Source organism: Seriola aureovittata, chromosome 3 (assembly GCF_021018895.1).
Source record: "Seriola aureovittata isolate HTS-2021-v1 ecotype China chromosome 3, ASM2101889v1, whole genome shotgun sequence".
In the NCBI taxonomy this organism is placed as follows: domain Eukaryota; kingdom Metazoa; phylum Chordata; class Actinopteri; order Carangiformes; family Carangidae; genus Seriola; species Seriola aureovittata.
Window position 1 is genome coordinate 744,315 of NC_079366.1, and position 14,931 is coordinate 759,245.

The window sequence follows — 14,931 nt, forward strand, 5'->3', positions numbered from 1 at the left end:
TCATATATGACCCACATGTACAAATGTAATGTGTGTGAGGTGTGAGATCTACACTGGAATCTGATCAGAGGTCAGATTTGAAAGCTATCAGTCAGATCCTCTAAGGAGCACAGAGAGTTAAAAGTTACCATGTGTCAGACTCAGCTGATCATTAGATGCTTTACTGTGCCACAGCTACAGTCTCCGCGCACACTCAGCTGAGTCTGCTCCTCTTCAGCGACAAAAATAGCCTCGCTCGTGGACACGTGGGCGCGCATGTGAGGCGGTCGTGTGCGGTGAACACAACAACAGAGCCGTTCAGCCAATCACGTCGTTCTCCTGACCTTCCCCTGCGCAGCGCTCCGCTGCTGCAGTCTGTGTTGTTTTAGCAGTAGGCGTGTCAGGACGAGACGTGCGAACATGCCGGAGGTTCCGTCCGGAGCCCCGGAGGTGTCCCGGAAAAGAGGCGCAGAGCCCGGAACGCTACCCGAACATGGCCCGGAGAGGAAGAAGGCCTGCTGGGGCATTCTGACCAGCCAAGGTCGGTGCATTGCTGCTCAGGCTGTTTCTGTTACTGGGAAAACACTGAGTTAAAGCTTGACAATATATAGACGCATAGAGTCCTGGAAGAAGACAAAATAATTAAGTAAGGGTGATTTGTATGTTTGACATTTACTGCCTGATTCTGTCCATTTCTATACCAAACTGAAAAAAGAAAGACATAACAAACATCTCAACTCAACAAAGCTTTTATAAACTACTCCTGCTGTAAGGAAATGTAATATATGAGTGATGTTGCCATATATGCCACCATTAAGGGAATATATTATCATTACATATATATATACAACCTCTGGATATATGAAGTTTATAACATATAGGGAATACCCTTGTTATATTTTTATATAACGTTGCGACCGTATTGTTAACAATGTATATTTAATTTATAAATGCAAGTTTATTAAAACAACATACTTTATAACTTTTGATACACATTCAAAACGTTGTATGTTTATAAAAGTATATGATATACATTTTTCTTTTTAATTTTAAACATTCTGTATTGTATATTTATATATATTATATCAACATATACTGAAAGGCATGGCATATGTGCAAAACATATGTCTACAATATAATGTCAATACATGAAAATGTTCCAATGTTATATAGGTTTGATATATAATTTTCACATATATAAATATAGCCTTTTTTTTTTTTTTTTACTTAATATGAACATTTACTTCATATATGGAAATGTCATATATGTACATTTTCATATGGGATACCTGGTCTGATAGACTGCATTGCTTCTCTTTGTTTGACAACGTTTTGTTTTTAGTTTTTAGTTAGTAATTTCAACTTTGAAAGAAAGTAAATGAGTGAGCCTATAGTGAGCATGTATTTAAATGCTTAAACATGGACCTAAATGTAGGTCACATACAAAACAAATAAACTCAACAAACCTACTTATAATTATCTGAGAAAACTCATAACCTTATTATCAGGATGTTAACCAACCAAAACTATTTGACTGCTACGTTTGACCTACTCTTAGTAACCATCATGTCACTGTTCCTGCACCAGCTGCTGAACTCATCAGCATGGTGACAGCTCTCTATTTGAAATGTGTTGACCCAGTGGAGTGGACGTGTTTGATTAGGCCCAGGTTGGTCAAGGTTGTGAGAGAGGGAGAGAGAGAGAGATGGAGAGACCACACTCCCTGTTCTGATTGAATGCCTCCAGATGGATTTTACAACTGAAAAAAATGTTTATTTGGGCTTCAAACTGTTGAAAGTCAGAATGCTACCACTATTGCTAATACTACTACTAATAATAATAGTAATATGATAATAAAATGTCATCGTTACAATTATTATAACACAGGATTTAAAGTGGATGAAATGTCACAGTGGGACAGAGACAGTTCAGTTACAGTACAATAAATAATCAGCTGATCAGGAAGCTTCACTTCCATCAGAGGTGGATAACAGTGACAGAATCATACGTTACATTAGACTATGTTTGGGACATTTCTCCCTCTGTCTCCATGTGAAGGCTTAGAGTTCACGTGTGTGACCAAGCTCAAATTATTCATCAACAGCACAGAAATGATGGTGGCCATGGTTCTGTGTCTTTAGTGCTTTATATTCAGGCAGTAACTTGCCACACGCAGCCTGTGCGGTAGGGTCAAGGTTAACATGACAGCACTGTGAAATGCTGGATATGGTGGAGTAGAGCTGTGTGACACAGTTGTCAATGAAAACAGCAGCTTCCTCTAGCTCCCTCGGTCGGGCTTCGTGAAGTTAGCGATGCCTGCAGGCTAGTGACCAGTGTTGTTAGCTCACTTCTCACAGCATCCATGTCCAGTTTAATATCAGCCTGTAGGTGCCTAACAGACTCCTGAAGCGTTTGGAGTGCCTCGGAAGCCGTCTTTGTAGTTAGCATGTTGTACACTTGCATATGTTTAATACCTAACAGATTTCAACAAAATGATCAATGTACACAGAGACAAAGCTCTCTAGCCTTGACTGCTTCTACATTTATCACAAGAACAGGCAAGAACAAAGAAAACACACTGTGCATGCTTTAGGGTGTTTTCACATGTATAGTTTGTTTGCTCCTGGTCTATAATATTAACAAATCTTCACATAAAACTGAAAAAGCTGTTCTCTAAATAAAAAAAAAGATAAACAAACCAACCAACTTCAAGAGCCCGACCATACAGCTACTTTTTCTGAAGCTAAAGTTTAATGGGCTATTTGTCCTTTGGCGATGTTTTAATAACATCACTGAGCTCTGAGCCTAGTCTCTGTTAAGGCAAATTTTACTTTCTCTATTACTAAAGGAAGCAGAGGAATAACTAAACATAAGACATACAGGCTTTGAATTTCAAACACTTACAGGAAGAGGTCTGTGCACATGCCTGATCTTGACAGTGTCATATTGAGTTGTAAAGTCAACCTTGTCGGAGCTTGTGAGAAACACATCTTCATCCTAGCTTGTGCCATTGACAGGTTTTAAGACGTTTTTCTTACGTGTCAACACCAGGAATTTATATTATCCACAATCCAATGTTTTCATTTTTGGATACAACCAATGTTGACTCAGTTATATTCACTTGAGGACACAGTAGTAGACATCACCATTAATACGTTGCAGTGTTGGAGAAGTCAGATCTTTCATGAAGGCCTAGTGGCCTGACGATTTGGTCCAAGTCCTGCTGGGACACTTTGATCCATGTCATTCTCTTCCTCATTTCCTGTTGTCTCTTTACTTCAAACTCTAATAAAGGTGTAAGACACCTGGGGTGTCGCGTAGCACAGTGGGTTACGCAGGCACCCCCATATATAGAGGCTACAGTCCTCACTGCAGCTGGACAGCCCTTTCCTGCGTGTCATTCCCCCTCTCTCTGCCTCCCCACTTCCTGTCTCTCTACTGTCCTGTCCATTAAAGGCACAAAAAGCCCCCAAAAAATAACTTTAAAGGTGTAAGACACCTAAAAAAACCCTCTAAACTAAATACTCCACCACAGTCAATGTCCGAGCAGACATGGAGGAGCTGGCCATTGAAGAATCTGACTTCAATCATGGTAAAGTGAGTGTCAGGTATCTGAAGCTGATCACCTCTGAACTGTGCTTTGTTGGACAGTGCCACAAATTCAGGGAGTGGTTGTTTGATTTGTTATGTGAAAATTTTAAAAGTTATGTACCATGTGGAGCATTTTACAACAGAAAAATAAATGTAAAATAAATCAACTGAACAGGATATGAAAGGACTGAGGCATACAGGGAAAAAAGGGGGGAGGGATAGTGAGTAAAGGAAGTGTGGAGGTGAAAGACTGGATTCAGACAGGTTGTTAGAATGTTATGTAAAGAGGGAGGAGTTCAGTGTTCCTTCTATTCGTCTACCTTTCCAAAATGGCTGCTGGCATGTACAACCCAGGGAGTTAAATGACCTCACAGACCATCTAAATATGGCTGCCTGCCTTTGCAACTTGTGTCTTCGCTCAGCAGATTAGATGAGAGTAGGAAGATGTTTTTCTTGGTGCCTAAAGTCTTGGTAGATTCACTGGTTGAGTCAGTCAGTAACACTGAGTTAGCTGGTTAAGCAGGCAGGTCAGATTAGTTGCAATGCTGAAGTCGTGTTACATGAGTGGGGCTGAAACTAACAGTTATATTAATTATTAGAGTATTTTTATTAATAAAGCTAGTATATGAATACATATACAGTATATATATATATATATATATATACACATACACACACATATATACATGCATGCTCTATATGCAGCATATACAGTATCAACAACTGTTTTCTATGTAAAGATATAGTGGAGTAATGGCATCCTGAGCAGAGAAGAAGCCACACCCCCTCTGTATGTGATGTCATCTTAGTTTCTCTGCTTTTTGTTTTGGTAGCCGGTCCGGCAGTGTGTGCATGTTAGTGCATTTAAGTCCCTCCTGTTAAACCGCTGGCCCTCCCCTCGTCTATAAACACACACGCCCGTTGAGGTGAAAGCGACCTTCCAGCATTTCCTGTTCTAAAGAAGAAACCATGTTTCTGTCTAAAAAGGCCTCAGACACACAGAGATCAGACAAGAGTACAAGTGGACTGGACATGGCAGCTGCCAGCTTAAATCCCGGTCAGCTGGTGGACCATCAAAACGTCCAAAAAATCACTGAGTGTCCTTACCAGTCCTCTCTGTGTGCCTGTCATTCATTCGGCCAGTCCCAGTGGATTAGACCAAGGCTGAATTGCTTTCCCAGTCCGACCATGGAGCTGATACTGGACTGGTTTACTGAGAGGAGAACCCTACAAGTTGCTAAAGGCTCCACCTGGACTCAGAACTACTTTTTTTCTCCTCCATTTGTCAGTAACTTTATATTTTTTCACAATGTTACAGTCTGTTTTCATTAGTGACGGCTACATTGGCATGCTAACATAGGCTAACTCTTTAACATATACATATAATATTACATATGTGTTCTGCAAATGTTGCTATTGCTAGCTGGCTAACTGTCAGCACTGCTGTGAAGCATATCACAGCTATGCAATCGTGGGCTAATGGTTGTGCTGGATTGTTGCCAGTTGGCTCTTGTTAACTTTATCGTAACGCTGTGTGTTTATTGGATGATTTCATAGCATCATAACACCTTGTTGACTGAAAAGGTGAAGGTAGGGGAGGGGATTGTAGCCAAACAGAGGCTGGAGGTGTGGTGGACTAAGCGTTTGTTTTGGTCTGAGATGCAGGTGGTGTAGTGTGACATTTAGTTTACAGACCCTTTCTGATGATATGACAATCCTGGTGAAAAACTGTTCAGTCTGTGGTGTGTGCACATTCCTGTTTGACGACTTTGTAACCTGATCGCTGCATGTTTGATGTTTACTTGAAGATCATCATGACAAGTTGTGCTGTGATCATATTTGTGGCGTTGTATCACAGCTTTTACTGAACAGGTGACTTGGAAATGGTCGAACTGGCCACTGTACAGGCAGAAGTTCACCTAGAGCCCATTGCTCCTCCAGTGTGAGATTTGGTGTGGCCCAGCTGCATGGGTTCAGACCAAGCGTCAACCTCCGGTCTGAAACATGAAGCATCAACACTGAAGAACCAAAACCTGCAGTTCCTCTAATGACCACGAGAGTCTGGCTCCAACAGTGAGTCAATCTCCGTAGACTCCTGTTAAAATGTCCAACTTTACAGCAGAAATAAACATGTTTACAGCCTGGTACAAAGACAGTTTTGGTCTATATAGATAATTTCCTCCTTCATGACAATTGTTTATATAACTCATCTGTTTACTTTTTATTAAGTACTAAAGTTATGGAGAATTGAGGGCGTGGCCTCTTTGAGTGACAGGTGGTGATCGTATCTTTGCCACAAGCCGCAATGCACCAAGGCCTCAGCTCCTTACCTGCCCCTCCTATTTGACCATATTTATATTTGCTGGGAGTTAGGGGTGGAGTCATACACTGCAAAGATGGTGAGAGTGGAGCAGCTTACTCTGAGCTTCAGAAACCTGTGGGTGATGTCATGGAGGCCACATCCATCTTTATTTACAGTCTATGGTTCAGACTTGGGGGCGGAGCAGGGAGCTGATGGGCTGCTTTCCCCCTAGTGTGAATAGTGAAACAGATTAAATCATCACAGTCTGTGGGTAGTTTAGATAATTAGCAAGTCCATGGTGGTATGCGTCAGAAAGAGAATGTTTGTTCCACTTAGTCTCTGTTGCCACATTCAACAGGCCCCTCGCTGCCTCCCTCCAGGGAGCCGGGGGGTCAAACAGCTTGACAGAGGAGAAGTTAGGAGGCTGCCTCTCTCACTGGGCGGTTCCCCAGAGTCTCGCTCAGCCAGTGAGCAGAGAAATGATGATGACAGCTTTAGTTTGTTCAGTGTGAAATTAAGAAGCCCGGCGCTTGGAGATCAGTGAGCAACGTTCTGGAACCGGAACTGGCTGGAGAGGCTGAGAGGAGGCTGGGGATGGATGGCGGTGGATGGCTTTGGCCTGAGCACTAAGCTTCTAGTGCATGGGACCTGAGTCAGCTGAGTCCATACAAGCCAGATTGTACTGTCATAGAAAATCACTCACCCATCTAAATATCTGATGCAGCAAATTGGTGGAAGGAGAAATATATTGCTAAATGTGAGAAGAGATGTTGGATCTATCATTTTTAGAGAGATGACAGAAAGCTGCTTGTTCTGGAGCTGTTAACTTAATCTAGTGCCTCTGACTTCAGGCAGTACATATCATGCTCCTGACAATTCATAACTGCAGTTTGAAGCTTAATAATAATAACAATTACTATTGTTAATATTATTATTATTATTATTATTATTATTTATCATAATCTTTAAAGTCCCTGTAGACTCTTTGATTGATTATAGTGTTTTCTGAATGATGAGTTTGTTCTGCTGAAAATCACCCAGCGTCGCCTTCACACTTTTATGATGCTACCAGTTAGGATATTTAAGTCAGGATATTTCAAATCGTACGAAAGAATATAGAACAACTGAAATTAATGAGTATTATAAATACACCTCAGTTAGTGTGTCAGTTAAGTTAAATATTTTGCTTTACTTATGTTCAGGGTCCTGGGCAGATCGCTCACCGCTCCATGAAGCTGCTTCTCAGGGTCGTCTGCTTGCCCTGCGCACTCTGCTGGCCCAGGTAACACACACACACACACACACACACACACACACACACAGGTATTCTTGTCTTGTCTATATTCTTAACCTAAACCACTGACCCAGAAAATATTTTCCAACTGGACAAGCTGTCCCCAGTTCACTCTTTGAGACGTTTAAACAACAAGACTATGATCCAAAGCAGACCTCAACATCCACCATGAACCACTTCAGGAAATACGAGCTGAAGTTTCTGAATGGCCCCCACAGCCACCAAATATACTTACATACAAAAACTTCAATTACACCTCATAACTGATTACTCTAATAACTCCACAGATGCAGTTAGTTATTTCTACAGGTGTCACAATAGATGTATTAAAAGGGGAAGGGGGCATTAGTGTGATTTTTCCCAGCAGCAGATAAAGTCATGTCCTTAAGGCAGAAACCTGGGAATCTGGAAAATGTGCCGATACTGCAGTCACTAGTGTTTACTCAGAATCCATTTAAACCAGAAAGACTGTTTGAAACAAGTCAAACAGAAAGTTCAACAACTAAAGTCAGAATGCTGTGTGCTTTTATATTTTAGGGATATCACGCCAACATTGTCACCATCGATCATGTGACCCCTCTTCATGAAGCCTGCCTGTCGGGACATGTAGCCTGCGTCAGAGCACTAATAAATGCTGGAGCTAATGTGAGTGTTCTTCTTATTACTATCACTATAATTATGTTATGTTTGCTGAAACACACGTGTGTGTATGTATGTTGCTCACAGTTATGTATGTGTCTAGGTGAATGCTGCTACCATCGATGGTGTCACTCCTCTGTACAACTGTTGTGCATCCGGGAGTGTCAGCTGTTTGGACATACTGCTGCAGAATGGAGCACACACACACACGCCACACACACATTTCCCATCGGCACTGCATGAAGCCTGCAAGAGAGGTGAATACGCAGAGCAGGAAGCTTACAGTATAAAACTGAGCAGCCCAGTATCCTGATTTTCAAATATAAAAATGAGGTGGGGTGTGTGGGGAGCTGAGACTTTGCTGCATGCTCTTTTGTGGCAAGCATACCCTTATCCACCTGTCACTCAAAGAGGCCACGCCCCCAATTCTAAATAACTTTAGTCCTTAATCAAATTTAAACTGGTGAGTTATATAAACAGTTGTCATGAAGGCGGAAATTAACTATAGAGACCAAAACTGTTTTTGTACCAGGCTGTAAACATGTTTATTTCTGCTGTTAAGTTGGACATTTTAACATGGGAGTCTATGTAGATGACTCACTGTTGTAGTCAGTCTCTCGTTGTCATTAAAGGGAACTGCAGGTTTTGGTTCTTCAGTGTTAGGTTCATTGATGTTGATGCTTGGGCATATCTCAGCCAGTCTTTAATAAACTGACATGAAACGTTCTCTGAGTGCTTACAATCATGCCCTTGACATAATGACATTATGTTTCCATGGCATCTCTGGTCTAGTTTAGGTCCCGATTAGTCGGTGTCTTTTTGCTCAGTCACAATATCTCAAACACCACGTCACTAGATTTTGGTGTAGCTTGGCTAAATGACTTGTCTCTCTTCTGCATAGTGGCATTTTCAAAATAAAACATCTCCAGATCAGGCTGTAATGTTTAACTACAGTAAAATATGACACTGAAACCCTGATAAGAGAGAACAAAGGGACAGCAGCCAGAGTGTAAGCTGTTCAATTCAAGTTCAATTCAAGCGCAATTCTTCATCATTGAAAGTTGCTGAATGTTTCATCATGTCTGTGTGTGTGTGTGTGTGTGTGTGTGTGTGTGTGTGTGTGTGTGAACAGGTAGCAGTCAGTGTGTAGAGTCACTGCTGTCTCATGGAGCAGATCCAGACTATGAAGTGTCTCACCTGGGCTCTCCTCTCTACATGAGCTGTCTTCACCGACACACAGCCTGCACAAAGATCCTGCTGCACAGAGGTGTGTCTGGTTTACTTTCTGCCACTTCCATTTGCAGCACACCTGTGTCACCTCGTGTACTGGGAGCAGGTGCCCACTGTTTTATATAAGCCACCATTGGTCTAGAGCAGTGGTTCCTTTGCTTAATGCACTTTTAACTTGGGTCGAAATGTACAAAAATACACTTTACCTGTGATTCCTGGTGGCTTCCCTGACCACCAAAAATCATCAAGGCGTCTGTTTGTGTGCCGTTATTCCAGATGACTGCAAACTTAAGTGGTTCTGAAACTTAAACTTAAAATTAATTAATTTTTATTTTCAAGGCCTGAAGAGGTGGAAGTATCGAGTGTATTTAACAAAACATGCAACAGAAACATTTATTGTTTATTTCTTTTCCCTGTAATCACCTCTCTATCAATCAATCAATCTATCACTCAATTATTCAATCAAACTTTATTTGTATAGCATTTTTAATACAGGTCAGTGCAGTTCAAAGTGCATCAAAGATGACTGATGAGCTAAAAAGAAAAAGGGCAAATCAAGTAAGAAAGCTGGCAATAAAATAGATTGTTTAAAAACTATAATAACATTAGCAAAAAAAGAAATAAAAATAAAATAACATAAAATAGAATATGCCAATCCAGTCCACATGTGTTTTGTGGATTTGGAGAAGGCTTACGACCGTGTTCCCAGGGGCTCCCTGTGGGGGGCGCTCCGGGAGTATGGGGTGGATGGCCCCTTGATAGCAGCCATTCAGTCCCTGTACCAAAGGAGTGTGAGTCTGGTTCGCGTAGCCGGCAGTAAGTCGGACCTGTTCCCGGTGGGGGTTGGACTCCGCCAGTGCTGCCCTTTGTCAATGGTTCTGTTTATAACTTTTATGGACAGAATTTCTAGGCGCAGCCGGGTGGGGGAGGGGTTTGGGTTCGGTGGCGGGAGGATCTCGTCTTTGCTTTTTGCGGATGACGTGGTCCTCTTAGCTTCATCGAGCACCGACCTTCAGCTCTCGCTTGGGCGGTTCGCGGTCGAGTGTGAAGCGGCTGGGATGAAGATCAGCACCTCCAAGTCTGAGGCCATGGTTCTCAGCCGGAAACGGGTGGATTGCCGGCTCTGGGTCGGGGGGGAGGCTCTGCCTCAGGTGGAGGAGTTTAAGTATCTCGGGATCTTGTTCACGAGTGAGGGTAGGATGGAACGGGAGATCGACAGGCGGATTGGGGCGGCGTCAGCAGTGATGCGGGCGCTGAACCGGTCCGTTGTGGGGAAGAGGGAGCTAAGCCGGAAGGCGAAGCTCTCGATTTACCGGTCGATCTACGTTCCAATCCTCACCTATGGTCATGAGCTTTGGGTAATGACCGAAAGAACGAGATCGCGAATACAAGCGGCCGAAATGAGTTTCCTCCGCAGGGTGGCCGGGCTCAGCCTTAGAGATAGGGTGAGGAGCTCGGTCATCCGGGAGGGACTCGGAGTAGAGCCGCTGCTCCTCAATGTCGAGAGGAGCCAGTTGAGGTGGTTCGGGCATCTGGTGAGGATGCCTCCTGGACGCCTCCTCGGGGAGGTGTTTCGGGCATGTCCCACCGGGAGGAGGTCTCGGGCCAACCAAGGACATGCTGGAGGGATTATATCTCTCGGCTGGCCTTGGAACGCCTCGGGATTCTCCCGGAGGAGCTGGTGGAAGTGGCTGGGGAGAGGGCCGTCTGGACCTCTTTGCTGAGGCTGCTGCCCCCGCGACCCGGATCCGGATAAGCGGGAGACGACGAAGACGAAGAGACGAAAATAGAATAAAATATGATTTATAACATAGATACAATAAAATAAGTGAATAAAATAAAGTGACTAATGACTAAAAAACCATACTTCATTAAAGCCATGTTTAATGTTTCAACACTTCAGCTGCTCTCAGGTCAGACTGTTCCAACAGCTCAGAACACCAAAGCTAAAAGCTGCTTCACCCACAGGTTTCAGTCCTGCACTTCAGAACAACTAACAGGCTCATGCAGAGGAGTCGTACTGGTTCATAGGATGATCACTTACTACAGTTTCCTCTGCTCGTCCTCCTCCTGCCCTTTGCTGTTCCTCTTCCTGCCCTCTCCTCACCCTAATCCTGCCCTCTCCTCCTCTTCTTCCCGCCTTCTCCTCCTCCTCCTGTCCTCTCCTCCTCCTGCTCTCTCCTCGTCTCTAGGGGCAAGTGTTAATGTAGGCAGGGGAGGGGACAGTCCTCTGCATGCAGCTGTCAGACAGGACAGTGCTGATCAGGTTCCATTGTTACTGGACTATGGAGCTGATGTCAACCTAAGAGACGGTAACAATAAACGACCTGTAGAGCTAGCACCCCCTGGTGGAAGAACACAGCAGCTGCTACTGGCATTTGAAGGTACTGCAATGTCTTGTACTAGGGTGATTCTCAATACTGATGTGTTGAACCACTTGACATTCAAAATGAAATCACTCTGTCTCTCTCCAGTATCTCCGAGGAGTCTCTGTCAGTTGTGTCGTCTCCAGATCAGGAATCTGATTGGTCGATCCAGACTGAAGCAGCTCCCCCACCTTCCTCTACCTTCCCTGCTCACTCACTACCTGGAGCACACGTAGAGGGCATGCATGCAACATGAGTGGAAAGATTTCTATAACATTTTAAATTTGGATGTGCCAAGCCCCTAATTAACCACATTTCATAACATACCAACACCATGATTTATGCTGTGTAGAACAGTAAGCCTGTGTATATTCTCATTTGTCCAGGTCATAGTATCCTAAAGGGGTTTTTTAAATCGAAAACAACTGGTAATTCGTGTACGCATCTGACCAGGCTAGGACTGGTCCTAGCCTGGTCAGATGCGTACACGAACTGATGAAGCCTCTTGGATGAGAGGTGAAACGTCTTCACAGACAAATAACCTAGTCCAGTTGTTTTCGATTTAAAAAATTCCTTTAGGGGCTGTGTAGAACACCATTACTGTTGTAACAAATACAGGTCATACATCGCCTTGTGTTGCCATAATTATCACAACCTCTCTCTATGTTAATGTCTGTGCAGTGGGACATATTTTTCTGACTGATAGTATCAGCTGATCCACACGCTGAACTCACTTTGGCTCTAGATGTTGGTTTTGTGAATACTGTGAATTTATTTTCCACTGGCAAGTGCTGGCCTTCAAGTATCTGTATGTATATGTAAATACCAATAAATGATGTGTGACATGACCTCAGTGACATCTCTGGCAGTTAGTGAGCATGGAGCGGGGTCACTCTTTGTTTGCTGAACCAGTAATCGGAGCCAGTGGACTGTTTAGTTCAATGTATAACACTGTGTATGTACTGTGTCAACATTGTCAAGAGGTAATTCATAAGGGTTTTATTATTGCTGGAGGAAGTATTCAGATTTACTTAAGTAAAAGTAATAATATGACACTGTAAAAATACTCAATTACAATTAAAAGCCCTGCATTGAGAATGTTAACTAAGTAAAAGTGTGTAAGTATAATTAGGAAAATATACTTACAGCATTAAAAGTAAAAGTACTCAGTGAGGAAAATGCCCCCTTTGACTGGTGTACATTTATATATTACATCATTAGATTATTATTACTCCAACATGAATGTGTATGCAGCATTTTGCTACTTACTTGAGTGATCAGTTCATCAACCTTTCATTATATCTGAGATACAGCGGGGAAAATAAGTATTGAACGCGTCAACATTTTTCTCAGTAAATATATTTCTGATGGGGCTATTGACATGAAATTGTCACCAGATGTCAGTAACAACCCAAGTAATCCACACATACAGGAAATCAAAACATATATGTCCATAAATTAAGTTATGTGTAATAAAGTGAAATGACACAGGGAATGGCCATGGCCTCTATGCACGCTCACCATGCAAGACTCCATTGTTGAAGAAAAAGCATGTCGAAGCTCGTTTAAAGTTTGCTGCACAACATTTGGACAGGCCTATGAAATACTGGGAGAATATAGTCTGGTCAGATAAGACCAAAATTGAACTCTTTGGATGTCATACCATGTTTGGAGGAGAAATGGCACATCACCCCAAAAACACTATACCAACAGTGAAGTTTGGAGGTGGGAACATCATGGTGTGGGGCAGTTTTACAGCATATGGTACTGGCAGACTTCATATAATTGAAGGAAATATGAATGGAGAAATGTAGCGAGACATTCTTGATAAGAATCTGCTGCCATCTACCAGGATGCTGAAGAGGAAACGATGATCCCAAACGCACAGCCAAGGAAACTCTCAATTGGTTTCAGAGAAAGAAAATAAAGCTGCTAGACTGGCCCAGTCAATCACCTGACTTGAATCAAATTGAAAATCTATGGAAAGAACTGAAAATCAGAGTTCATAGAAGAGGCCCCCGGGAACCTTCAAGATTTGAAGACAGTTTGTGTGGAAGAATGGGCCAAAATCACACCTGAGCAATGCATGCGACTAGTTTCTCCATAAAGGAGGCGTCTTGAAGCTGTCATTACCAACAAAGGCTTTTCTACTAAGTATTAAATAAATTTCATTAAGTGTGTTCAATACTTATTCCCTGTGTCATTTCACTTTATTACACATAACTTAATTTATGGACCTATATGTTTTCATTTCTTTGTATGTGTGGATTACTTGGGTTGTTACCAACATCTGGTGATAATTTCATGTCAATAGCCCCATTAGAAATATATTTACTGAGAAAAATGTTGACGTGTTCAATACTTATTTTCCCCGCTGTACATTGAGGGGTGACCCTCATGTTCAATGATGCCGAGATTACACAAGCAGAAAGAAAACAGGCAAACAATCAGAATACACAAAATCAGTTCCTTATAAAAACAATTACATTCAGAAACATTATGATTTAAACGATTTAAAAGCATATTTGTAATTGCTGCAATGTTTTCAGGGAATCAATGTTTAAAGTGCATTCTAGGGTATTGCATGAGTCTGGAGAACAATTGCTCTACATTCACTTTTTTGGTTTGTTAAAATTCATCAAATATTGATAAATGGCCAAAATGACAGCTTTACAAGGCTTTAATTATTAAAAATAAATTCTAAATAATTATAAAGAAAAGCAGCAAATATTCAAATTTGACAAACTGTTACCACGAAATGTTTGGCTTTACACATGAAAAATGACCGAAGTGACTGTCAAAATAGTTTCCAATTAATTTTCTGAGTCAACCAATTGATTAATGGATTAATCGTCTCAGCTCTACATGTATAGATTGTTTACAAAGCATCGTATTTTATAAACTATTCATATGTTTGACTAAAGGTGTCAGATAAATGTAGTGCAGTCGGAAATGTGATGGAGTACGTATAAAATTGCATGAAAAGAATACACTGAAATAAAGTCATGGTAGCTCAGATCTGACAGAAGCACAGTACTTGAGTAAATGTGATGTGTGAACAATCATTTGTGGTTGACTGCAGACTTAAAAACACATTTAGTAACAAGTCCAGAAAGATTCTCAGTCCAAGACTGTGTCTGAGGAGAAGCCTACAACCTGTGACATGTTAAATGACGTCTGAGAAGTGATGCTGTGAGGTCTGAGGATGATCTAAAATTACCAGTACACACCTATGACCCAAACCCTCCACGTGGTCTTCACACTGTGTTAAAAGACTTAACACATACTACACTTTACATTATATTTTTTCTAATTTTCTTTATTCTTCAGTGTTCTCTATCCAGCTGTGTGGATATTTCCTGCGTACTGTTTCCTTACTGAAGAGGGTTTTTTTTATTGTCTCTGCATTCCTCTACACATATATGACGTGGCCATTACAACAATGAGCCACAGCCTTTATAATACCTGAGCCGCGCGTCACCTACCAAATGTGCTCTCAAGAACCAGATAGACCTCTTGTTTGGTTGATC

General features: G+C 42.0%; 1 protein-coding gene across 1 annotated transcript; it reads left to right on the forward strand.

The window, feature by feature from the left end:
- Positions 1-255: 255 nt before the first annotated feature.
- Positions 256-12,249, forward strand: LOC130166120 (ankyrin repeat and SOCS box protein 5-like). Its single transcript, XM_056371472.1, has 7 exons — positions 256-520; positions 7,075-7,154; positions 7,704-7,811; positions 7,909-8,062; positions 8,938-9,072; positions 11,228-11,419; positions 11,510-12,249. Exons 1-7 carry the CDS (start codon positions 400-402, stop codon positions 11,635-11,637), a joined length of 918 nt encoding a protein of 305 aa, XP_056227447.1. The 5' UTR covers positions 256-399; the 3' UTR covers positions 11,638-12,249.
- Positions 12,250-14,931: the final 2,682 nt, after the last annotated feature.

Coding starts and splice junctions, on each gene's coding strand:
- LOC130166120 (XM_056371472.1), top strand. CDS start 400: ATGCCGGAGGTTCCGTCCGGAGCCCCGGAGGTGTCCCGGAAAAGAGGC. Junction 7,812..7,908: donor TAATAAATGCTGGAGCTAAT/GTGAGTGTTCTT, acceptor GTATGTGTCTAG/GTGAATGCTGCTACCATCGA. Junction 11,420..11,509: donor GCTGCTACTGGCATTTGAAG/GTACTGCAATGT, acceptor GTCTCTCTCCAG/TATCTCCGAGGAGTCTCTGT.